The 26,388-nt window shown below is 44.3% G+C and overlaps 1 protein-coding gene across 2 annotated transcripts in view; it reads left to right on the top strand.

Annotated features, from left to right (window-relative positions):
* The window catches only part of FBXL7 (F-box and leucine rich repeat protein 7), a 623,746-nt gene that overhangs the window by 239,570 nt on the left and 357,788 nt on the right, over positions 1 to 26,388 (top strand). For both annotated transcript variants that reach the window (XM_029590337.1, XM_029590339.1), the window contains exon 2: positions 8,487 to 8,576. In XM_029590337.1, coding sequence (XP_029446197.1) covers positions 8,487 to 8,576 — 90 coding nt within the window. The remainder of the gene's footprint in view (positions 1 to 8,486; positions 8,577 to 26,388) is intronic.

The following is a 26,388-nucleotide window of genomic DNA, read 5'->3' as shown; positions in this document are numbered from 1 at the left end:
TTGTTTGTTTGTTTGTTTTGTTCAAGACATTTCCATGCTGTGATGTGGGGAAAAGTGAAAAAGGGGAGTGACTACCAGAGCTTATTGGGACATGTCGCTGACATTAGATTCTCGTGGCGAGGAGCTGGACTCAGTGTGTATGCTGGGGGGACTTATTCTGTTGTACCTCATGATGGAACCTGTGTAGCAGCTCTACATTAGCGATACGATATATGCAGAGACAGGCTTGAAATGTTATACGTTACTACCTGGAGTGCTCAAGAGGCATAAGGTATAAAGGAGGAACACGACATAACTACTGGGAACGTTCAGTAATACGTTACAGTTGAAGATAGATAATCTGCTTAATTCGCTTATCCTTATATAAAGAGCTCTGCTCTGGTTTTGGACACGGAAGTTCTGTAGGCTTACGGGAGGCTATCTCCAAAAATACTATGACAAAGATAGTGTGATTTTGTCTGTGGTTATCTGATTGAATATTTCCTCTCCTCACCATACAACTGTCAATTTTATTGCTTGGTTGACATATTGGGGGAACTAGTTTTTGATTTTGATGGGGCAACGTGTGTGTGTGTGTGTGTGTGTGTGTGTGTGTGGTGGGGAGGGGGGGGGGGGGGACGGACTCACATTGTCCATATCTTTGCCATGAAAGGTGAATGGTTATGGCTGTGAGATGGCAATCCCTTGGTGCAAAGGGAACACCAAATATGGGAATAACAATGCAGATGTGGATGTTGGTGTGTATGGGTATGCTTGTGGGGGATGGAAGAGGGAGGTGGGAAAGGGATTAATAGAGGTGGGAAATTAGAGAATCACTTAATAGTGCAGTCTATGGTTTTACAGAGATTGTTCTGCATTTTTGGAAATGTGATATATAAGAAGATAATAGGACTTCTTTATTATCAGAGGGGATATTTAGTTGCTTGGAACTCTCTGCGACTAGGCAGGGGGCTGCAGAATGTATAGGGTATGTTCACTGGTAGGGTCCTAAAAGGGTCCATGAGGGAATTAAATTCTATCTCTGGGGATGGGAGACGAGTTTAAAGTGGTCACATTCAATGTAGTCGGGATATATTCCCCCATAAAAAGAACTAAATTACTTACTATGCTGAAAAGAGATGGAGTGTGTTTGGCTTATCTGCAGGAAGCCCACCTCTCTGATAAGGAACATGCGAAGTTAAAACAGTATTGGATAGGTTCGTGTTGTTATGCTTCTTATTCTCAAAGACAGAGAGGTGTAGCCGCTATTCTACATAAAGACTTACTATTTATTTTTGAAAAGAGCATAAAGGATAATATCTTTTTTGTGTTGGGGTCCCAATATGCAGGGCTGGTGCATCCCATTAGGCGAACTAGGTGGTCGCCTAGGACACCAACCATTAGGGGGCAACAAAGAGCAGCCATGTGAGGCCGCGAGCGGAGCCTATCTCGCTCGTCTGAGAGGAGTAGAGAATCGGCTGGCTTGAGCGGTGCCCATCCTGCTCATGGCCAAGAAAAACAGGCTCTCGGCAGGCCTTGAGCGGCATCTCAGTGAATGAGGTCAGGGCTGCGGCAGGGTCCAAGGTAGGGAGGAAGGAAGGCAGGCGTAAGGCAGAAGGTTTGCCTAGGGCACATACACCCTTGCCCCAGCCCTGCCTATATGGAACAAAGTATCATTTTGGAAATGTCTACATACCTAATACAGAGTCCCTTGAATATTTTTTCTCACTGATTGCTATCATTCTTCAATATCCTGAATAAAGTTTGGTATTGGGGGACGATTTTAATTTAATAGCAAATAGCGAGGAAGACTGTAGGCCAGTCAGACAGCCCAAATCCCAGGACCACAGAAGGGGAATTAATTCGATCTTGCAGGAAGTAGGTGTTGTGGATATCTGGAGAACCCACACAAAAGCTACTCTAGAATTGATTTCCTTCTGCTTTCTGAGAAATCATTTCCAAAGGTGTGCAGTTCATATATTGGAAATGCCATGATTTCAGATCATGCTCCTGTAGGTGTCATTTTAAGAGGGGGAGAACTGAAAAATAAGAATACACTTTAGAGAATGAGTCCAGGCAGTGCCAATGTTCGTTTGTGATGCTTAGCAACAATGGATGTTTGGATGTCATACATGTATGCCCTGTGAAATAACTAAAAAGATTTTTTTCATAAAATTCTAGTGTATCTCTGCTTGTGTGCCGATATGTGCATATATGGGCTCATATGCACTCATTTTAAAATTAGCCTGTTATCTTTGCTCATAAAGTCCATTGTGTTATACTGGGCCCTCATCAATGCTAATCCTCAATGTATGATAGATGATGTTACATGAGAACACTTTCTACATTAGGCATAACTACATGGTCACTGTGCTTTCCCTCTCCCATCCCTCTGAAGCCTGGATTCTGATCATTTCCTTCTCAACTTGCCTGTACAGAATTAGGCATTCAGTTATCCGCTTTACTTGTATATCCTGTAGTGTATTTGTTCCATCCTTACTTATAGTTCTTAAAACAATATTTTTCTTACAAAAGTTTGCCCTCGATCTCCTTACTCTGCCCCGAGTGTGGCGTCATGCTAGTTTACAGACTGGGCAGCTACAGCATTTGTATTAGTCTAAAACTCTAGTGGTAGTGATGAAAATATGAGGCTCCTGCAATTCACGTTGGCCTCTATAACACTTTTGTAATTGTAATTTTGCTTGTGGTATGGTATATAATTTCTGTTCTGGATGACATGGCTCTCTACCATTGCATTTAGGGCCAGATTTTAAAAGGGGTACGCGCGTAACCCTTTTAAAACGCCCCTGCGCGCGCCGAGCCTATTTTGCATAGGCTTCCGGCGCGGGCAAAGCCCCGGGACGCGGCGTGTTGGGGGGCATGTCGCGATCCGCTCGTCATCGGGGGGCATGTCAGGGGGGCGTGACGCGGCCAGCGCATCATCCGGGGGCGGTGCCGTGGGTGTGGTTTTGGCCTGGGGGCATTCCAGGGGTGTGGCTGCGGCCTCCAGACCAGCCCCCAGATCGGAACATGGTGCGCGGCAGCTGGCCCGGCGCGCGCAAGGCAGACGTAACTTTCACGACAGAGGTAGGGGGGTTTAGATAGGGCCGGGGGGGGGGGGGGGGGGTGGGTTAGGTAGGGGAAGGGAGGGGAAGTTGGGGGGAGGTGGAAGGAAGTTGGGGGGAGGCAGAAGGACAGTTTCCTCCAAGGCCGCTCGATTTCGGAGCGGCCTTGGAGGGAACGGGCAGTGCGCGCTGGGCTCGGCACACGCAAATTGCACAAATGTGCACCCCCTTGCGTGTGCCAACCCCGGATTTTATAAGATACACGCGGCTACACGCTTATCTTATAAAATCCGGCGTACTTTTGTTCTCATCTGGTGCGCGAACAAAAGTACGCGCGCGCGCTGTTTTAAAATGTACCCCTTATGGGTACTCATTTATTTGGTTATCTGCAAATCCGTCATTATTTTACTTCGCTCCCGGAATCCTGCAAAGTTCTTGCCCACCTTCATTCCCTTGAGAGATTTTTCCAACTGGGTAAAACACAAGGTCCCTCCTTATCAAAGTATTATAAGGAACTCACTAAAAGCTATGCCCCTGAAGCAAGTTTTCGTGCGACGGAGCGGTGGAATAGAGATGGGGTATTTCAAGTACCCACTGGCGTTTTTAAAGCTTCTATGAAAACATTGCTCACAATTACTAGTAATATGTATTATAGGGAAATGCAGATCAAGTTATTATACCGGGCCTATATAACGCCTCAAATTGCATTTCATGCGAAACTTGTGCAGGAAGCTACCTGTCCAAGATGTTCTTGCATCAAAGGGACCCTATCTCATGTTTTTTGGGAGTGTCCTAAGATCCGTTCCTTTTGGGGGAGGGTTGTGCAGTATTTGCGTGGGTTGTTGGGAGTAGAATTGCCAATGTCACCCTACATGATTTTATTTGACTGTATTCCCCGCCCACTGATTAGACGTCAGGAAATACGGTGGTTCCTGCGTAAGGCCTTTGCAGTGGGGAAAAAGATTGTTTTACTTCATTGGAAAGAGATTACGAGTCCGTCTTATTGGCTGTGGCGGATACATCTTCACTTTCTGATGCAAATGGAAAGCTTCCCTTCAAAGACAGACGCGCAGCGACGGAGACGGTTTCTTCAAATTTGGAATGACTATATACAGGCATTGCCTCATCGAGCCCGGAGTCTGATTCTTAACTGTGGAATGGATCGATGGACTGAGACGTTATCCACTCGTGTATTCTTTAATGTGATATTTATACATAGACCTTGACTAATTCATTGGGGATTGGGTTTGGGATTAATATTTCGCAGTATTAATGTTCTGTTCATAGTATTGGGGGTAAAGAAGAAAACACTTATCTCTAATACCATGTATGCTTTGTCAATTTTTCTAATAAAAATTGTTTATTAAAAAAAAAAAAAATGTACCCCTTAGTGCAGGGGTCGGGAACCCATGGCTCGCGAGCCAGATATGGCTCTTTTGAGGGCTGCATCTGGCTCGCAGACAGTCGCCACACTTTCCCGCTGACCCAGCTGCTCCCCGGTCCTCCTCCGCCCGGGCTTAAAATGCTGTCAGCCCGGGCGGAACGCGGCAGGACAGCTGGAGTCAGCGGCACCGGCGTGCTCTCTTCTTCCCGCCCCCCCCCCCCCCCGCGGCCCGGAAGAGGAAGTGGAGAGTATCGGGTGCCTGCGCGGCAAGAAGAGGCCACGCTAGTGCACTCGGCATCGGCCCGAAGAAAAGAAGACTGCAGAGCGGCTCGGAGGAAAATGAAGAGCTTCAACCGCGGCCGATGGGACTCCGCCTCCGCGAGGGCTGAAAATGAAGAGGTTAGCATTGGGGGGAGGCTGCTGCTGCCGCGAGTTCCCGGGGTGGGGGAGAGAGAGAGTGAATGAGCGAGCAAGCATGTGCGTTTGCTCGCTCATTCACTCGCTAACCTCTTCATTTTCAGCCCTCGCGGAGGCGGAGTCCCATCGGCCGCGGTTGAAGCTCTTCATTTTCCTCCGAGCCGCGCTGCAGTCTTCTTTTCTTCGGGCCGATGCCGAGCGGGGCCTCTTCTTGCCGCGCAGGCACCCGATACTCTCCACTTCCTCTTCCGGGCTGCGGGGGGGGGGGCCTGTGTGTGTGTGTGTGTGTGAGAGATTGCATGTATGTGAATGATTGAGAGCGTGTACATGTGAAAGAGAGTATGTCTGTGATTGAGAGCCTGCCTGTGAGAGAGAGAGAGCATGAATGTAAGTTTACCATTGGGAACCTGTATGTGTAAGTTTATGATTGAAAACCTGTTTGTGTGAAAGAGTATGTGTGTATGATTGAGATCCTTTGTGTGTGAGAGAAATCATGTGTATGTATGATTAAGAGCCTGTGTGTATAAGTAAGAGAGAGATCATGTGTGTCTGTGTGTGATTGAGAGCTGGTTTAGGTGATGGAGCATGTGAGTATGTGATTGAGAGCCTGTGTTTAAATGAGAGAGAGAGACCATGTGTGTCTGTGTGTGATTGAGAGCTGATTTAGGTGAGGGAGCATGTGAGTATGTGATTGAGAGCCTGTGTGTAAATGAGAGAAAGAGAGGACATGTTTGTAAGCATGTGAATGAGAGTCTGTGTGTGAGAGAAAAAGACAGCATGTATTTATGTGATTGGAAGCCTGTGTGTGTAAGAGTGAAAAGATAGCATGTGTGTAAATGTGTAATTAAGAGCCTATATAAGTGAGAGAGAAAAAACATGTGTATATGTGAGTGCTGAGAGCATGTGTGTATAGGTGTGTCATTGAGAGCCAGTGTGAGAGAGAGCGCTAGTATGTGACTGAGAGAGGAGAAAGTTCCAAGCAAACCACCCCACCTCCTGCTAATTCAGAACAATCTCAGGACACCTGGATATCAAACGTTCCCAGGTATGCAGAGCAAAAAAATGTTTGTATCCTTATTATTTTTCATTACTGGGTCTTTGTGTCTGCTATTTTGAAATATTTTGTTGGTATCTGGAAATGTTTTATATGAGTTTTTAATTATTGGATATTCCACTCAACTGTTTCGAAATATGTTATTTTTGTTAGTACAGTTTTACTGCTGATGATTTTATATTTCTTGATTTGTTTTATAAGGATGGGTGATGTTTCTTTTTTCCTTTGTTACACTGCATACAGAGACTCTGGCTTGTTGCAGTTTCCAGTTCAGTTTTTGTCTGCATGCTTCTTGTTATTCGTTTTGGTCTCTTTATTCTATGTTAGGTGAGGGACAGCACGTGATTCAGGTGAGGTTTTCTGCTGGCGTGTAGTTTCTGTGTAGGACTCTATAGCAGCCTGACTTGGTCTGTTTTCCTAATAGGAGATGTATTGGTGTCTTAAGGCCTGGTGTAATATTTTCAGAGACTTATTGTACTTTAAAAGTGTGATCTTACATAAAATGCACACATTTACTTGTATTTAGTTTTAAACATATTGTATGGCTCTCATGGAATTACATTTTAAAATATGTGGCGTTTATGGCTCTCTCAGCCAAAAAGGTTCCTGACCCCTGCCTTAGTGTAACAGCAATTGGATCATTCTATTATGGTCTATATGTATGTGTGTGTGTATGGAAGGGGTGGGTGGCGAGGGAATATTTGACCCCCTGACAGACTAAAATATTGCATAGGACCTATGGCAATGAAGTTATTTAGTGCTGTATAATTGCTTTCTTCTGTATATTGAGTTGTGTATATTTTTGCTGTATAAGAATGATACTGGGCGAAGGCACAAAGAAGGGGCGGAGTACACAGCTCACACATATAGAGAAAATACAATAGGCAATAATGTGTGGCAAGCAATATACTGGTCAATATATGTTAATAAACAATTTTTATTTGTGAATACACACACATAAGTGGTACATAGTTCCAAACAAAGGGGGTCATTTATCAAAATGCGCTAAGGCTTTTTCGCATGTATTAAGGGCTTAGCGCATGCGAAAAGCCCCGTTAACACATGCGAAAACGTGTTTACCGCATGCGATAGCACCATATCGTATGGTGCGATGTAAATATGGAAAATAGGAGGAGTGGGCTGGGTTTGCCTGGCTGCGAAGAGCTATCACACAGACTTAATGCCGATTTTAACAACACCTTTTTGAATTGCGTTAGGCTGTGCGATAGCTGCCGTGACCGGGCAGTAAGGTTTTATCTCCTTGTGCGATGTTGAGTTCATCAAGCTAGGTTAAGAGAACATTGCCCAAATCTCATCTTGGAGTGAGTTTCCTCACTTCGAGGGTCATCAAATGTTCACAAGAGACCACTGTTCTGTTCGTACATGTAACATTGAATGTCAAAGGGGCCCCTAACCCCCTATACTGATACCTAACTCTCACCTCGAGTTACTAGGTAGGCCTACCATGGGGATACAAATACCTATCTAGGGAGAGGACATTATGGCCAGGCTCTCTCTCTCTCCTTCAGAATAGAAATATACTGATCTTGCACATAGACATTAACCAACCAGTTCAGCTCAGACTTGTTTCAATCTGATTCAAGTAGAATACTGTCTGTAAAATCCTGATTTGTTTGGCCTTTTTTTACTCTAAAATTTGGTCTGGATTTCCACAGAACCTTTAACATTATCCGTCTAAATAGCAAAACCTGAATTTTCAGCAACTTATCTGGCTAAATTCTAGTCTGATAAATTGGAGGCATTCCAGGAGTAGGCGGGCAGGAGTCATTTCAGGGAGGATCAGAGTTAGCTGGATAAATTATCTGACTTACTCCAGTATTCAGAGTTAGATGGATAAATTATCTGACTTACTCCAGTATTCAGAGTTAGATGGATAATTTATCCAGCTAACTCTGGTCATGCCACTGACCTGTTCTAAAGTTAGCTGAATAAACCCTGCTAATTAGTCAAATACGTTTATCTGGCTAACAAGCCAAGCCAAGCAGTGGCTGAAAATTGACCCTATACATTTTAACATAAGAAAAGTTCCCCAAATGCTTTTGATAAGCTTGTGAATATGTGTCTAATTAGTTCGCTATCTTTGGTAAAATTGTGCACATCCCTACTTTTGAGCTGGCTGACCACCTGTAGGTCTTGCTCACTTGCACAATATCAGTAACAGCACAATATCCCTTCCATTTCAGTGAGGCCAGAGGTGCCTATAAACATATAAGATGTACTAGTTTATAAACAGCTGGTTGGACAGATATGCAGTGTCAGTTCTCCCATTAAGCTCTGACTTTGCTTCTCTCTGCTCTTACGATGCTGTTGCAAGGTTTAACCCTTGTTCTGTGACCTTTTTATTTTGTCTTGGCGGTCATCATGTGAAGGACCCAAGGATCCTGCTGCAGTCTATGCATTGCCATTTGCTATTTTAATTTGAATCATCTGCAACTCAGCAGAAGAACAGTGACCACAGCGCAGTACTGAGTATGCATGCCAGGGGATAAGAGGGTACTATTGTTGGTCACTCCATGTTGGCCACTAACTATACTGATACTAGTTTTTGGTCTGTTCACTATTATAGGCAAGGGCAGCTCAAGCATCTCATCCGACGTGAGTTCAAGTACAGATCACACTCCAACCAAAGCCCTGAGGAATGTGGCTACCAGCGAAGGTAAGCATCTGTTATTTAGTTTCCTTTGCACCTCGCTGGATCTTCCCCATCTCACTGTGTGCAGTCCTCTTTTTGGGGAAATAATTACATATATATAGATATAGATATATTCACACCCATCCATACACACACACACACACATATATATACTCACATAAGATATCTTGAAAATGCTGTAAATTACAGCCTGAATCCTTGGCCTAAATTATTTTTCATTGGTTCTGCAGTCAATGTTTCCAGTACTTGAGCCAAAGATGAATTCTACAGCATAAAAGGAAGACTCTTGAAAAAAAAACCCAAACATTTCAGAAGCATTTAATAGTTTAAATATGAGAAGAGGCGAGTGGCACCTTACAGACCAACCAAATTATTGAAGCGTGAGCTTTTGTGGATAGCGTCCACTTCCTCAGATGCAATTGCCCTCAAAAGCTCACGCCTCAATAATTCGGTTAGTCGATAAGGTGCCACTCGCCTCTTGTCATTTGTGCTGCACCAGATTAACACAGCTAACGCTCTGAACATTTTATAGATTGGCATTATTGGGTTGAAACTGCAAAATTAGTATTGAAAGAAATGCTCCTGTGTCCAGTGGCTGTTTCATTTGAAATTAATGGGCAGCGTGACCCTTGACTTTTGAATCATTTAAGTGTTGTTAGGTGGTTTGCGAGCCCTGAAGCCTTTGATGTCTGTGATGTCATAAAATACTGGGCAGCACCTGGAGTGGTTATAGATTCTGACAATAAGTGAAACGCAGATTTGAGTTACAGCGAACAGGTGCCCATGCTTCCACCTGGGGTTGGGGCTTACTGGTGAAAGAGAGTGAGCTAGGAATTATGCAGTTTATGTTTCAGAATGTGTTTAACTGTTTATTGATCTATATTTGGTATTTTTGTTGAAATACTTGGACTGCAGTAGCAGCTTGTTCCTTTGATTAAGATTGTCTCCTTTTTCACATCATCTTAAAGTGAAAGAGAGATGGAAACATAGATCAGTGAAGAACTTGAAATGATGATTGTAAAGAAAAGGGGAAGTGGTGGAGAAACAATCTGCTGAACCGTCTGCCAATAGTCCCAGGCAAGCTAGTTATTGTCTGTTGAAACCCCTTTGCATTTGAGTCCGTGTGGAAAGCTTTCTAAGGTGGAAGAAAGTGTCTGTGCTAGGCAGGGTGCAAGAAGATGCCATGTCAGGAAAATGCTATTCTGTTCGACATTCATGCTAGGAGGAGAAGCAGCCACTCAATAATTTACAGTAAAGTTGAGCCACAATGTTGAGGCCAAGGCTGAAGCAGGTGAACTGCAACCTGGTTTAAATTTGATGGAATTTGGGGAATTTTCCCCCTGATTCTGGGGCTGCTCAAGTAGATTTGTTGCTGATTTACCGATTTGAACCTGATCTTGAACCTGACTACTGTAGGTACTTCAAATCTACATGACCTTCAGTGCATATTCGGATATGCAAGGGATATGCACTGAGCTGTATATTTTTGAGTGTTCCATACACTAGTTTTACAAGCCTGAAAAACCTCTAGTGGGTAATATGGCAAACTTTTTCTTGAAAGGTTGCACACCTCTATTGTATGACACAAGAGATCTGATGTTTCATTAAATTTCACTCTTTAGTATTGTCTTGGCAGTCTAACAGAGCATTCATCATCACTGAAGTTTTTCATCTCCTTAGCCATACAGAGTGATTCCAAGGCTTAAGCATGAGATGCCAGTAGAGATGAAGTTAGGGCTTTTTAGGTGGCACCAGCCTTTCCCTTCTAACATTTGCTTAGCCCTGAACACTCTCCCTCTATCATCTCCAGGGCATGGCACAGCATCGTCAAGAGTAAGTGAGCACATCTCCCAGCTATATTTATTTATTTATTCATGTGCTTACTTATTGGCATTTGATTTTCCACCTTTTGTCATGAATGGCCTCAAAATGGGTTTCAATAAAAATAAAGTAGGTTACAGTAGCATTAAATCAACAATATTGGTCGAGGAGCTATGTATTTAAAGTGAGATTCATATTTAGATTCTTATGCTGTTGCTGTAGAAATAGGAATATTTCTGTAGTAACTAGGCTCTAAACAGGAAACTTGCAGGGGAGAAGGAGGAGGAAGAAGGCCAGGCATGCAGACTGGAAACAGGTTCTCACTTGCTTCATCACCCTGGTGCCTGTCCCCCCCCCCCCCCCCCCCCCAATAAGTGCTGGCACAAACCTTGCTCCTTGCATGAGCAAAGGACCAGCTATAATTTCTGCTCCCTGTATCTAGTACGGACGGGCAACTTGCAGGTAGCTGGAGGGAGGGTCAGACTGAGGTGAGATGTTTGAAGGATAGTGGGTGAGAAAGGAAGAGATTTGGGAGATAGAGGGTGCAGGGCCTGGAAGTAGAAGATGAGAGATGGTTGAGAGAGAGAGCTGGAGGTTGAAAAGAATGCAGAGGGGGGATCCACTGAAGGAGAGATGGAAGGATGTATGATGGAGGTAGGAGAAATGGAGAAAGAGAGCTAGAGTGCCATGATGTGATGGAGTGAGAGAAAGAGATGGAATATAAAAGAGTGGCAGATTAACGAAATGAAAAGGAAATCCAGGAGTCGGGAAAAGAGAAAAATGATAAAAGCAAAGATGATACCAAAAATAGTACAGTGAGGAAAAAAGATTAAAAAGGTAGAAAAAAAACTGTATAGATCATGTGACTTTTGATAGGCTTTTTAAAATGTTATATTTTATTTATATGAATTTATAATTACATAAAGAGAACACTTGAAACACTATAACCTGAGGAAAACAAGGAAAAAGTAGGATACAAGGAAAGAAACAAATTTAAAGCAGAATCAAAATAAAATATACCACAAGTTACACAGCCTGCAAATAATTGTTTTTAATTCACACAATGTTTACATTACTGGTAAAAATTAGACTTAAAGTATGAAGGTAATTTTAAAACAGCCTACACAGGACTAAAGTCTGCATGTAGAAAATATCTGCAGATTTTAGCCAGAATTTTCAAAGTGGACTTGCACAGATGATAACACTTTAAAAATTAGCAGGTACGCATGTACCCCTGTGAGGCACACCCAATACCCACACACATTTACACTTGCCAGGAAGCAGGTAGAAAGGTGTACACATACTTTTATTTTGTTTATTTAGGCATTTTATATTTCATCATTCCATGTAAAGATCACAACGGTTTACAATAATGATATTCATAGGTATAAATCAATAGAGAATGATGGATTACATAAGAAGTATTCATAAACACCCTAGAGCCTGAAAGAACTAAAACCTGAAGTTTCAGAACTACTAGTAAAAATTTGTAACCTATCATTACAATCATCTGATGTACCTGAAGATTGGAAGATGGCCAATGTAACCCCAATATTTAAAAAGGAATCCAGGGGTAATCCGGGTAACTACAGACCAGTGAGCCTGATTCAGTGTCGGGAAAAATTGTAGAAACTGTTATGAAGAATAAAATCACAAAATATTTAGATAGACATGGTTTGATGGGACACAGCCAACATGGATTTACCCAAGGGAAGTCTTGCCTCATAAATCTGCTTCATTTTTTTTGAAGGGGTGAATAAACACATGGACAAAGGTGAACCAGTAGATGTGGTGTATTTGGATTTCCAGAAGGCTTTCAACAAAGTCCCTCATGAGAGACTTCTAAGAAAACTAAAAAGGCATGGGATAGGAAGCGTTTTCCTTTTGTGGATTGCAAGTTGGCTAAAAGACAGGAAACAGAGAGTAGGATTAAATGGTCAGTTATCACAGTGGAAAAAGGTAAACAGTGGAGTGCCTCGGGGATCTTTACTTGGACCAGTGATTTTTTATATAATTATAAATGACCTGGAAAGGGGTACGATGAGTGGGGTGATCAGATTTGCAGATGACACAAAATTATGCAGAGTAGTTAAATCTCAAGCGGATTGTGATGAATTGCAGGAGGACCTTGTGAGACTGGAAGATTGGGCTTCCAAATGGCAGATGAAATTTAATGTGGACAAGTGCAAAGTGATGCATATAGGGAAAAATAACCCTTGCTGTAGTTATACAATGTTCGGTTCTATCTTAGGTGTTACCACCCAGGAAAAAGATCTTGTTATTTTTTTTAAGGTTTTGGGTGGACCCTTGGACACTGTGGCTGCTGACCATGCCCACGGGGGGAAGTCCCACGAGGGGCCACAAGTCAGTCTCAGTTTAGAACACACAACACAGATAGATCTTTTATTAACAGTATTGAGGAGCCACCAGAGGTGGCAGTAGTGAGCAGAGATGAAGCCCGGCTGGGCTTGTAGTCCCTCAGGGCTCTGGAACAGTGATCCCATAATGGTTGTGCTGTAGTGAAGAGAAACTGAGATAGTGAGTACAATGAAGTATATGCAGGGTTCTGGAATAGAGCCTCGTTGGTTGAGTACTCACACAGCGGTTTCTCTCGGTAGGGAACACAGGAGCTGAAGTAAAGGCAGGCCCTCGAGGAGCGAGTACCTGGTTCCAGGGAACAGCTCTGAGGGAGTCGAGATGGTAACTCAATAATGGTGTAGGCAGCGGTATCTTCCAGGCAGAAGTGAAGTCCAGGCAGCGATTCAGGGAACATGGTCCCGCGAGGAGCGAGTACCGGTTCCAGACAGCGACCTGAAAGAGAAGAGAGAGGCCCCCGAGGAGCGGGTACCCCAAATAGAGAAAGTCCAATAATGGAGAGGCAGAGTAGCTAGGTACGGAGAGCGAATCCCATCCGTAAGGAGTTCACCAGTACGAATACTTGAACCTTGCTAACTCGATTAGCTAGCAGTTGCGTAGGCCTTTTGTATCCGGGATGCATGACGTCATCACAGGGGGACGCCTCTGAGGTTCGCACCAAAGAAAGTATTTGAAGCAGGGCTGCGCAGCTCGCACGCCCTAAGGCAGCTGGACAGCATCATGGGAGGCAGCGCCCAAGCCAGACCCAGGATGCCGGAGTGGACAGCAGGCAGACGCCACGGCAGCCAAATGTCCGTCAACCGCGGGAGGAGTCGCCAGAGAAGTAAGGAGGGCAGAGTGGAGACATCGGGCAGCGACAGTTGTAACACATCTAGGCATCATAATGGATAATACATTGAAATCGTCAGCTCAGAGTGCTGTGGTGATCAAAAAAGCAAACAGAATGTTAGGAATTATTAGGAAGGGAATGGAAAATAAAACAGAGGATGTCATAATGCTTCAGTATCGCTCCATGGTGAGACTGCACCTTGAATACTGTGTGCTGTTCTGGTCACCACATCTCAAAATGAATATAGCTGCACTGGAGAAAGTGCAGAGAAGGGTGATCAAAATGATATAGGGCATGGAATGGCTGCCCTATGAGGAAAAGCTAAAGAAGTTAGGGCTGAGTTTGGAGAAGAGACGACTGAGGTGGGATATGATAGAAGTCTACAAAATCATGAAAGAACTTGAACAAGTTAATGTAAATCGGTTATTTACTCTCTCAGATAATAGGACCAGGGGGGCACTCCATGAAGTTAGCAAGTAGCTCATTTAAAACAAAGAAAATTATTTTTCATTCAGCACCATAGTTAAACTCTGGAATTTATTGCCAGAGGATGTGGTTTCAGCAGTTGTATTAATGGTTTTAAAAAAGATTTGGATACGTTCCTATAGGCTAAATCCATAAACTGCTATTATGGTAATTAATAAGCAATAGTAGCTTGTGATCTATCTAATGTTTGTGTACTTGCCAGGTACTGTGACTTGGACTGGCCACTATTGGAAACAGGATATTGGGCTACAAGTACCTGGCAAGAACCCAAAATCTAAGTATATCCCATGCTACTGATGCTAGTAATAGCGGTGGCTATTTTCTAAGTCAACTTGATTAATAGCAGATAATGGACTTCTCCAAGAATGTATCCAAACCTTTTTTAAACCCAGCTACACTAACTGCACTAAGCACATCCCCTGGCAACAAATTCCAGAGTTTAATAAGGCGTTGAGTGAAAAAGAATTTTCTCCGATTAGTTTTAAATGTGCTATATGCTAACTTCATGGAGAGCCCCCTAGTACTTCTATTACCCGAAAGAGTAAATAACCGATTCACAATTACCCATTCTAGACCTCTCATGATTTTAAACACCTCTATCATATCCCCCCTCAGCCGACTCTTCTCCAAGCTGAACAGCCCTAACCTCTTTAATCTTTCCTTATAGGGAAGCTGTTCCATCCCCTTTATCATTTTGGTTGCCTTTCTCTGTACTTTCTCCATCACAACTATATCTTTTTTTTGAGATGCGGCGACCAGAATTGTACACAATATTCAAGATGCGGTCTCACTATGGAGCGATACAGAGGCATTATGACATATTCCATTTTATTAATCATTCCCTTCCTAATAATTCCTAATATTCTGTTTGCTTTTTTGACTGCTGCAGCTATAGTATCCATTATGATGCCTAGATCTCTTTCCTGGGTAGTAGCTCGGTTTTATTTTTAAGAATCGACTTTATCACAGCTTTTTTTTTTTAACTCATATGGTACAGTTCCTTCAGAGAGAGAGCGATTAATTAAGGTTGTGATTGTCGGAATGATAACATAATGTACTTCTTTCAGGGAATTGGCTGGTATTGGATCATGTGGGTGAGTAGCAGGTTTAATTTTAGCAATGATTTGACTGATTTCAAGATTAGAGTTACTCTGTCAAACGTGGATTACTTAACCAGTCTATGTGAGTTATCAGGTGCTTTTGTGGGAGAACATATAGGGGCGGATTTTAAATGCCCTGCGTGCGTAAATCTGGCCGGATTTACGCGCGCAGGGCCCTCGCGCGCCGGCGCGCCTATTTTGCATAGGCTGCCGGCGAGTGCAGAGCCCCAGGGCTTTGTAAAATGGGCATGTTGGGGGCATGTCGGGGGCGTGCCTGGAGTGACACGGCGTTTGGGGGGCGTGTCGCACGTGATGCGGCGTTTCGGGGGTGGCGACGCGGGCGTGGTTTCGGCCCGGGGGTGTTCCGGGGCCCGCGGCCTCGGCCTCCGGACCAGCCCCCGGGACCGGAACACGGAGCAGGGCTGCCAGCCGGCGCGCGCAAAGTTGTGGAGGGGGGGGGGGTTTTAGATAGGGCGCTGCCTGTTCCCTCCGAGGCCGCTCCGAAATCGGAGCGGCCTCGGAGGGAACAGGCAGCGCGCGCTGGGCTCGGCGCGAGCAGGTTGCACAAATGTGCACCCCCTTGCGTGCGCTGACCCCGGATTTTATAAGATATGCGCTCACGTATGTTTTTAAGATCTACCCCATAGGGAATTGATTTTTTATCCTATTGATTTTATCTAAAAAGGATGTTGCAAACATTCTTTGTGAAGTTTATAGACCTTTATAGACTTTATAGACCTAAAGACTAATCTATTGTCTAAGCCTGCTACATTTGTTTATTTGTTAAACTCCGTTATTTTAAATCTTAGTTATGTATAACTTATTATACTAATTGTTTTGCTTTCACTCTCTACTCTCCCATCCTGTAAACCCCTTGTTCTTTGCAACTTTATTTATTTATTCTCATAGTTAATTGGTTACCCCTTGTTTCAATGTAAACCGGTACGATAAGACACCAGTCTTGAGTATCGGTATATCAAAAGTATTTAAATAAATAAATAAATAAACAAATAAATAAATAAATAAGTTATAGTTTCTTGAGATGGCGGAGGATGGATTTTTAATTAAATGTTTAACAACATCAAAGAGCAGTTTAGAATTAAATATTACCCTGTGAATCTGTTTAGCATAGTAATCCTTTTTTGCTTTATTGGTTAGAGTGTGGTATTTTGTGAGGAGAGATTTATATTTTCCTAGGGATTCAGATGATGGGCGTTTCCACCATTGTTTCTCTAATTTTCTAAGGTTCTGTTTCGTGCATCTTAATTCATCATTGTACCAGGGCTTCTTATGTTTAGAGGTATTCCTTTCTTCGTTAATAGATTTTGTCTGGATAGGACTAAGGTTTTCAGCTATGTCATTGACAATCAGATCCCAGAAAGCAAAGGCTGAGGGGGCACTGGTTTTATGTAGCTCAAGGGTCTCTTTCCTATTGCTTCTACAAGTACCTGTTGTATTCACGGCTCGGCATGGCATGGGTTTCCGACGCCGGCGCAGGGCCTTCGGCGTGTAAGATGCCGCCAGCTCCGCCCCAGCTGCTCCCTGTCCTGGGCACGCGCGCATGCCTCCAGCTAAAATTTAAAGGGCCCGTGGCAGGAAGTCGCTGCCGGCCCTCCCCATTGACGTCAAGGGCTCTTCCATACTTAAACCTGAAGCAGACATCCCTCCAAAGACTTGCCGAGTCTGCTTCACTCTGTTGGAGTCTTCTGTGCTTCTTTGGTGCCTTGATTCCTGTTTCCTGCCTTCCGAGTCCTGTTCCTGCCTTCCGAGTCCTGCTCCTGCTCCCTTCCTTCGGTTCCTGTGGACAGATCTTCCGGCTTCTGATCTTGGACTGACCTTGGACGATTCTCCCGGCTGTTACCCATCCATCTTCACAGGAGCCCTCCTAAGACCAGCCGGCCCCCGCACACAAAGGCTCAACCCGCGGGGGTTAGTATTGGCGAAGCTCCAGCTGGCCCCTGCATCAGCTCAGCCTCGCCTACCGACAGTGGGGACCTGCGGGGATTCGCCCTCTCAGGCTACGTCAACTCCACCTCGGGCAAGGGGTCCACGCTCTCATCCGTCGTCTCAACATTTCCTCCATGTCTATCTTTTTCCTGAAAGTAAAAGCATGATTATTATCTGTACTTATATGAGTAGGGATGAGGAAGGTTATTTTCACCTTTATTAGTTGGTGATCGGACCAGGGTAAAATGGTGTGAGACGTATTGATTAGACAGTTCCCAGTATTAGCAAATATTAGGTCTAGAATATATCCAGCTTTATGGGTAGGTTGGATACAAATTGGGACCATCCCAATGTTCCATTGTCTCTAGAAACATTTCACATGTAGCGGTTCTTGGACCTTTATCTACATGGAGATTAAAGCCTCCTACAATTAAGGTAGATTCTGGTGAAGGGAACACCTTAGCAAATAATTCAATCAGTGGTGAGCAGTCTTTTTGTAGTATACCTGGAGGACTTTTATGCACATACTATTGAAAATCTAAAGTATGTAATGGTAGCCCTGCCCCCAAAACCGCTTCCCCAGAACTGAGTTGTATGCATGTAAATGCTTTTCAAAATTCAGCTCCTTTGTTCGGTGTTTGATAAGTGACACTGTTCTACTTTTGTTAGCGCTGTCTAAATTTCACAAAATCCTACTTTTGTTTCAGTTTTCCAGTAGTTGGTGCGGGGCAAGTTGCTCACTGTAATTCTTTTCTCACCCTTCCCAAACTTGGCCTTGTCTGGGAAAAAGCAAAGATTCGGTGGAGGCCAGTCCTGTTACTAATTTTATGAAACACACTAGGATAAAAAGGAAGCGAGAGGAAATGAACTGGAGGAGGAAAAGATACAGATAAGAAGTCCCAACTTTGTCCTGGTTCCCAGGGATCTGACAAACCCCAAAGGAAACAGTGTGGATTGGCGATTCCCTTCTCAACACAAGGTGGAGGAGATCAGAGGGATGTGGTCATCCCTGGGTGAATGAAAAAAATAGAATGATGCAAGCAGCTGAGAAAGGCAGAGAGGGAAAAGATAAATGTGAAGAGAGATATGGGCCGACAGAGGAGAGAGAATATAACAGATGAAAAAAAACCATACTGAATTGGGATGCAGAGACACAGAACTGGGTAAAGGAAAGATAGAACTGAGGACAAGACAAACATGGAGGGGATACAAAAATAGGAAGGGAGAGAGATACTGATTTAGGAAGCACGCTTGAAGTGTGTGGCAAGTATGTGAGCATTAGATGGGAGGCGTAAAATAATCGGTTTAGGGTGATTTTCCAATTGTAATTAGCAAATTTGGCATGTTAGTTTGTAGTTCTACATACTGTAGAATATTGCTCCAGCTCCTATTGACATAAGCAGAAATTTTGCTAGCTTTCTGAACCAGTCTTTTGAATTTCCAAGAGGCACAATGGCAGCGTGATCCCTATTTAAATCTCAGTAGCTGAACAATGTAAGCTGTCCCTTGTTTAGTAAGCAGGCAAGGTGGAAGACCTGAAAACGATGTGAGGACAAAATATGCCTTCTATGCTGGTCCAAATCTGCCATTCACATTCTCATACTGTAAAATGGAGAAGGTCTGAGTGGGAGAGAGACTAGCACAAGTCAGAAGGAAGGAAGGGGGATAAAAAAAGAGGGGGGGATAATGGAGTATGACAGGTGAGGGAACAAGAAAGAGAAAGGGGTGAGGGAGAGTGGCATGAAGAAGGAGCAATGACATGGAGGGAGGGGACTGAGTAGGAAAACACACAAATGAGTGATGTGGTTTGAGAGAGCAGCTCGCTCCAACTAAAAAAAATGTAGGCGGCTGGGCTCATGCCGCTCACTCCCTGCAAACACAAAATCCTAGCTCTATTCCCGAAGACCAGAGGCCTTTCCCAACCTTATTCTGCTCTCATATTAAGATGTTTGCAAGGGTGTGCTCTAACTCTGTCATGCGTATGTTTTCCACAGAAGGTGACCTGCATCCTTAAATCAAAGGAGGGTCAGTCGGTCTTCAGCCTACAGTGGCAGAACGCGCCAGTTTGCTAGATCAGGTTAGAAAATGAAGATCTGTGATGCCTGCTGACAGTTTCAGGATTCACTCCCCTCACTGTTTTATCTCCGAACCTCAGGGCTGTTAGGACATGCTTGAAGATCATACTTACTCTAGAAGTTGAGGTTTGAGAATTAAAAGTTAGGGTGGCAGGGGTGGGGAGAAAGCAAGTTCCCGTGGCAGACTGAGGAGGGTCCAACGTGGCAGACTGAGGGCCCAACGTCCTGTCTCCAACAGTGGCCAAGCCAGGTCATGTGGATGACCCAGCAGGATCTTAACTGGAAGATCCCTTCCCTGTTGCTCGTTTCCAGAAGTAAGAGATAATGATTCTCACGTTAGCCTGGGCATGCAATTTGTTAATGGACCTGCCCTCCAGGAACATGTCCAAAGCTGTTTTAAACTCAGCTATTCTAGTAACCTTTACCACATCCTCCAGTGACCAATTGTTGGAATAATTCCTACCATTCTATTTGGGGGGTTTTTGGGGTTTTTTTGAGGCTACACTGAGCCAAGGACTTCAGCATATTCTCCACAGTGAATCCAGGATCCATTTTCTGAGTGGTAACCTTTCTATGGAACCCAGCATTGTGTATGTTCAGGGGGCCAGTTTTCTAACAGCCCCTGTTAGGAAAGCCAGCAAAATGTGCCTAGGGTATGCAAATTTTCAAAGCAAACTTAATGGCGTTGGTTTGCATTAAAAAATTGACTCGCCTAAACTATGCTGCAAACACAATTACACCTGCTAGAATGAACACAGAAATCTTTGGGGGAAAATGTTGCACGCGTGTTTTTGAAAATGCAAACGTATGCATGCATGGGCAAACCCCTCCCAGGCTTCACCCTGGGAATGCCTGTGCTCGGACCAAATAAACTTACCAGCGTACAGGACGTGTATGCATAAGTTTACCCACAATGTTTCATAACAAGCCATTTTTGCAGGTAAAGTGTGGTTTCGCCCGTAGAAGTGCATTTGAAAATTACTCGAATACTTTGGATAATTTCTCCCCATGTGCTTCTGCTGTGCACTTATCCATGTGAATTTCATCTGCCATTTAGATGCCCAGATCCTCCTGCAATTCGTACATCTGCTCTCTTGTTTTAAGGACTTGGAATAATTTTGTGTCACCTGCAAATCTGATCACTTCACTCACTGCTCCCTTTTCCAGATCATTAATTTAAATAACACAGGTCCCAGTGCAGATCCCCGAGGAACACCACTATCCACCTTTCTCTTTTGGGAAAACTGCCCACTTAGTCCTACTCTTTGTTTTCTATCTTTAACCAGGCACCAGTTCCTCAACGGGACAATGCCTGCTATCCCATGACTTTTTAATTTCTTGAGAAGTCTCTCATGAGGGAATTTTTCAAGTGCTTTCTGAAAATCCAGATATATTATTCAGCTGCTATCTGGTGTACACATTAGCTGGGTAAAAGACCAGGACCTGGGTGGGAGTGAGTGGGGATCGCTTTTGCCCCCTTACCACTCGGGACCCAGGATGGAGCTCCCCAGCCCTGGCACATTGAAATGGGAGTAGAGGGGGCCCAGGCAGGACCCGGCCAGGCCAGACTGGATTAGGTTTTTTGGGTCAGGAATTAGGGTCAGAAGGGCCAGGGCAGGCCCATGCTCAGGGTTCACATTTTGCTGAGCAGGAGGGGTTTTCCAGGACTGTGGGAGGCCCATATCTTTTTAAGCCACGAAGAGGAAAATACCTGAAAATTTTCATAGGAGGCCATTTTGGGGTCATTCCATATGGAATGACCCCAAAATGGCATCATTTGTTGCATTTTTTGCTTTTATTTCAAACAAATGCACATCGCTATATAGCATGGAACCAATAACCCTATGCATCATTGCAATTTTACCCCACAATACCTTAATACATTGAAATTACCATTGTATCCATCTATCTGTGTAAATAGCCAACTGCGTTTATCATTCTAGATGTGGAGGTGTTAAAAAGAGGTATTAGTCGACCAGCATGAATTCTACCTGCTCAGATTGCTGTACTTTGAGTTGTAAGCTACATTTTTTAGCTATGACTTTCTAGATTTTGTCACATGGCCCAGGCAAGGTCAAACCTTTTAATTAGGATTATTTCTGTAGCATTTCAATCCATCTGGCTTTAATGATAGTTAGTTTAGAGGCAACTTATAAGCATGCATGGTCCTGTTACTTTCTGGTACTATTTGAATTCCAGTCTGCTTTGAAAAATCATTCTGTCATGACATCATCCTTACAAAATGATCTGAGATTTGGCAACTCAAAATTAGCAGTTTTTGAAGATGAGCGAGACCAGAAAACGCAGAGGAGGAGAGCTGAACAAAAGCTCCTTTTCCCCCCCCTCCCCCCCCTTCCCCAAACTTGCTGACTACGGAGCACTCACTTTCTGCGGTTGTTTGTATTTGTTTGCAGCTCATTATTTACCATGTGCAAATTAAAATTCAGATATGCCCGGGTGCCTTGATCCATACCTCGGGACACTCATGCTTGCCAGCAGGGTACAAGGGGCCTTCCTTAAACATCACTGCAAGAAACCTCCCCCACAACCGCCAGAATGGCCTCTTGACACCGTTGCAAGGAATAATTAGTTTTTATTACCACCAAAGTATCAAAAGGCTTTGGTTCAGATTTTCTTCTACAGCACGCTGCTGTTGCATAGTGTCTTGGTAAAGGTCAGGTTGACCAGTAGATTGTAATAAATAATAATCGGGCTGATACAGTAAGATGTGCGGGAGAGCCGGTGAGCGCCCGCTCTCCCAGGCCACTCTCCTGGGCGCGCGATTTAGTAAATAAAGATATGCAAATTAGGGCCCATGGTAAAAGGAGGCGCTAGGGACACTAGCGTGTCCCTAGCGCCTCCTTTTTGACAGGAGCGGCGGCTGTCAGCGGGTTTGACAGCCGATGCTCAATTTTACCGGCGTCGGTTCTCGAACCCGCTGACAGCCACGGGTTCGGAAAACAGACGCCGGCAAAATTGAGCATCCATCTTCCAACCCACAGGCCGCGGGCAGATTTAAATTTTTTTTTTTAATTTAAAAATGTTTTTTTTAATTTAAAAATTTCTTTTTATTTTTGGGGCCTCTGACAAAATCGCTATAATATTAAGTTGGAGGGTGTACATAAAAGCACTAACTCCTGCCTTTGGCAGGCATTAATTTCTGAATGTATAATGTGCGGCTTGGCTGCACATTTTGCTTTCTGTATCGCACGGGACTAACAGGCTCATCAACATGCATTTGCACGTGCTATTACCCCTTATTGTATAAGGCAGTGGTCCCCAAACCTGTCCTGGAGGGCCACCAGCCAGTCGGGTTTTTGGGATATCCTCAATGAATATGCATGAGAGAAGTGCATGCAAATTTTCTCTCATACATATTCATTGAGGATATCCCAAAAACCCGACTGGCTGGTGACCCTCCAGGACATGTTTGGGGACCACTGGTATAAGGGGTAAAAATAGCGTGTCGAAAACGCGTGTCCAAATGGGGGCTAACAGTGCGCTCGGCCTGAGAACACTTTACTGCATCGGCCCAAATGTTAGCCGGGATTCTCATTATTTAGCTACTGGTAATAAAAGCCCATCCAAGGACAGCAAAAAATTATGAAGTGTAGGAAGTGCGTAATTGAGATGTGTGGAAGTAGAATCCTACCTCCCTATCCCTTATCCCCCTTTCCAAAGCCCCTCATTCTCCTTCTTTCACTTCCTCCCCCCAATTGATCCCCTCACTCACCCTGGTTCCCTTCCCTTCACCATGACCCCTCCCTCACCGAGGTTTACTCATCCTTCCCAAACCCTTCATTCCCTCTGGTTCACTATTCCCCCCCCCCCCCTCCACACATACCCTCATTTACCCTGTTCATTCCCACACCCACCACAAATCCCTCACTTACCCCGGTTAACCTCCCCCCCCATCCCCATTTCACTCACTCATTCCCCCCTTCCCCTTGATCCCCAGTCTGTTCTCTTCCCTTCACTCAGTTCACTCTCTCCCTAGGCCCCCTCCACCCTCCTGGCTCCCTCACTTACCAGCTCTTATCAGCCAAAGGATAAGCAGCCTTGCAGTGTATTTGGTGCATCCTCCTTTCCTCCCCTGCTAGAGCCCAAGTGTTGTGCACTGTGAGGCTGCCAAGTTGCATCCGCTGGGATGCAACTTGAGCTCTGCCCCTCTTTCCCTGTACTCTCCAGCTCCACCCCTCTCTCTCTCTGTTTGAAACTCGAATCGTTTACGTGCCGCGGTATATAAAAAAAAATCACTAAATAAATAAATAAATAAATCCAAGCGATGCAGGTGCAAGACAACGTTCCTCTTCATTATAGTTACATGGTTGTCTGCAGCCACCCTTTGTTAGGGTGCATGGTCAGCTGTGCCTGATCTCCCAGTTTTATTTGTATTTTAAGCTCCAAACGTTTTACTTGTAAGCTCCCGGTTTTATTAATGATTGTGTATTTAAAGTCATGTAATTAGTAACTGAGTTTTGAAGTGTTCAATCCTGAGTGTAATTTACTGTTCTATGACGGTTAGACGGATATTAGAAATTCACTGAGCAAGTTTCCCCCACATCCTTTTCAGTTTACACGGTTCATGTTCCCTATGATGCTGGCAGAAAAAGACCAACTGGCCCATCCAGGCTGCTCACTTATTCCTGTGCACACTGCCAAGGATACATCCCAGCTGCTAGCCACAGGGCTTGCTATCATCCGATTCTCCTTGTCGTCACTGTTACACAGCTCACTGGATCGGTTACCGCTTTGCTTTTTGGGTCCATCACTTCTTATCTAAGACAGTTTTCATCATCTTCCTCTTTGTTTCTCTGCCCTCTTGGATACGTGAGTTCACACTTAGGATCCCCCCCCCCCCTCCTTCTCATTTCATGACCAAAACATTTGAAATAATCTAAGATCCTGATATTCAAAAGAGCTAGGTGCCTAACTTTCGGAGTCAGCCACCTAGATATGGCTCTTTAAAACTTTTCCTAGGCTAGGAACCTAAATTTAGCCACCTTAGTTCTCAATGCCCCTACATGTAGGTGCCTCAAAAGGAGCCATAATCAGATCCAGGGGAAAGAAGTAAAGAGCCTATTTCTGATTTCTAGTGCTAGGCATCTAACTTGGGTGGCCAAATCTGGGTGCCGCTTGAGCAGGCCTAAATCTAGCCACTCGTCCTCCCCTCTTCCACTTGCAAGTTTTAATTGTTATGCCAGGGGGAGCCACCAGCTCCTTCCACACCCAGAAGCCCTCTTGCCCCCAACAACTTTAAAAAAATGTTGGGGATGGGGCTGACAGTTTCCTCCCCCCACTTGACTCCTCCCACCCTCCTGAAGTCATAAATATGCGCAGCATCAGTTCCCCTCCAGGCCGCCCAAAGTCAAGATCAGGGTTGAAAAGCCCCCCACTTCTAACCTCTCCCCTCCCATTTCCCAGAAGTAATCCCACCAAAGGATCCCATGCCTAGCCAGAAGGTCTCAGGCTTTGATCCTCTTGGCTAAAGGTCTTCCCACTGCTCTGGTAGCATATACTGGCAGCAATGCTAGATGTCACAGCAATGCTAGATGTCGGGAGAACACATTCTTAAGCCCTCCTGGCAGTATCCTGCATTCGTTGCTCTGTACGAGTAGCCCAGAGGACTGAAGTCTGAGTTCTCTCGGTTAGGCTTGGGATCCTTTGGCAATTGGGGAACTTGGAAAAAGGGAGAGCAGGGGCGGGGGGGGGGGGGAGGAAGAGGATTTCTGTCTCCAATATTGATTTCAGAAGGGTGTTGGTGTTGTGCATGTTTAGGTCTTTGAGTGGGTAGGAGAGGAATGTGCTGGGCCCCCACTAAGTGGAAAGGGAGAGGCTTGGGGCTGATGATCCTCCCCTGTAATAACAATTAAAATTCAGGGGGACAACAGGGGATGCTAAGAAGAGCTAGTATCTTTCCCAGCATAACATTTCAAACTTGCAGGGAGAAGGGCGGTTCCAGGCTGCCATTGGCCCTGAGATTGTACATTTTTATCAGACAGTACACATAACTGGCCGGCCCTGATTTTCAGGAGGCTAAATTTAGGTGCCTCAAGTTTAGGGGCCTATAATTTTATTTATAGAACCTACATTCAACAAAAAAATTTGTCTGCTGAACATGGGATCCTAAACTGAGGTGCTGAGCATCCTCTGAACATTGATGTCATAATTACGCATGCTAGCATGTTTGTTGTCTGAATATCAGGCATTCTAGGTACTCATGGCCTTTCCAGATATTACCCTGCCATCGCCAACCTACTGCTTCAACCCAGCTAGTTGCTGGAGAGTTGTAGCTTTACTTATAGATTTGAAAATTTAATAATCATGATACCATAATGCATTTCTGTATTTAGTGCTCAGGACCCCATGCTAACTTGTCATCATCGTTAATTCTACACAGACTTAAGTCCATTTGATTACTACATAAGTAACCTCATACTGAGCCCAGCCCAGTGGCCTGTCCTGGTCAAAAGTACCCTGCAGATCCCAAAACATAGATCTATTTCTTGTTGCATCCTCCCAGGAATAAGCAGTGCCTTTCCCAATTCTATATGGTTAATAATAATTTATGGATTTTTCCCCCAGGAACGTTTCCAAACCTCTTTGAAACCCCGCTATGCTAGTCACCTAGACCAGTGGTTCTCAACCTTTTCTCTGTCGGGACACACCTGACAGATGGTTTTCAAATGCGTGACACACTAAACACATGACCATCTTAGGGCTAAATGTAAAAGTACAGTTTGCATCCACAGGAACCCCTCTGACCCACAATTATGGATGTAAAGCAGAATTATGACATTCCCCATACAACTCACCGTACATAAAAGATATTCTGGTTCTAGTGTCATCTCAGTAACAGCAACTCAAACTCCTACTACCAGGCTCAATAGCCCTCCCTACTTATGAAAAGACAACAGTTTATCACCAATGCATGTCCTCTTGAGAAAATACAACAAATAAGACCGATACAAACGCTTACATGTTAGTAAAATATCTCATCTCGGTAACAGACACAGAACCGACCTAACATACTCCCAGGATCTGTAGTAATGCACATAAACTAATCCGCACACAGTTACACCTGTATTATGGAATACACTCAAACAGGAGCAACCCTATCTATGAAAAGGCAACACTACAAATATTAAATCAGGTCCTAAAAACCAATACACCTCCTATTA

Source organism: Rhinatrema bivittatum, chromosome 2 (genome assembly GCF_901001135.1).
Source record: "Rhinatrema bivittatum chromosome 2, aRhiBiv1.1, whole genome shotgun sequence".
Lineage (NCBI taxonomy): Eukaryota > Metazoa > Chordata > Amphibia > Gymnophiona > Rhinatrematidae > Rhinatrema > Rhinatrema bivittatum.
This window is presented reverse-complemented; position numbering and strand designations above follow the sequence as displayed.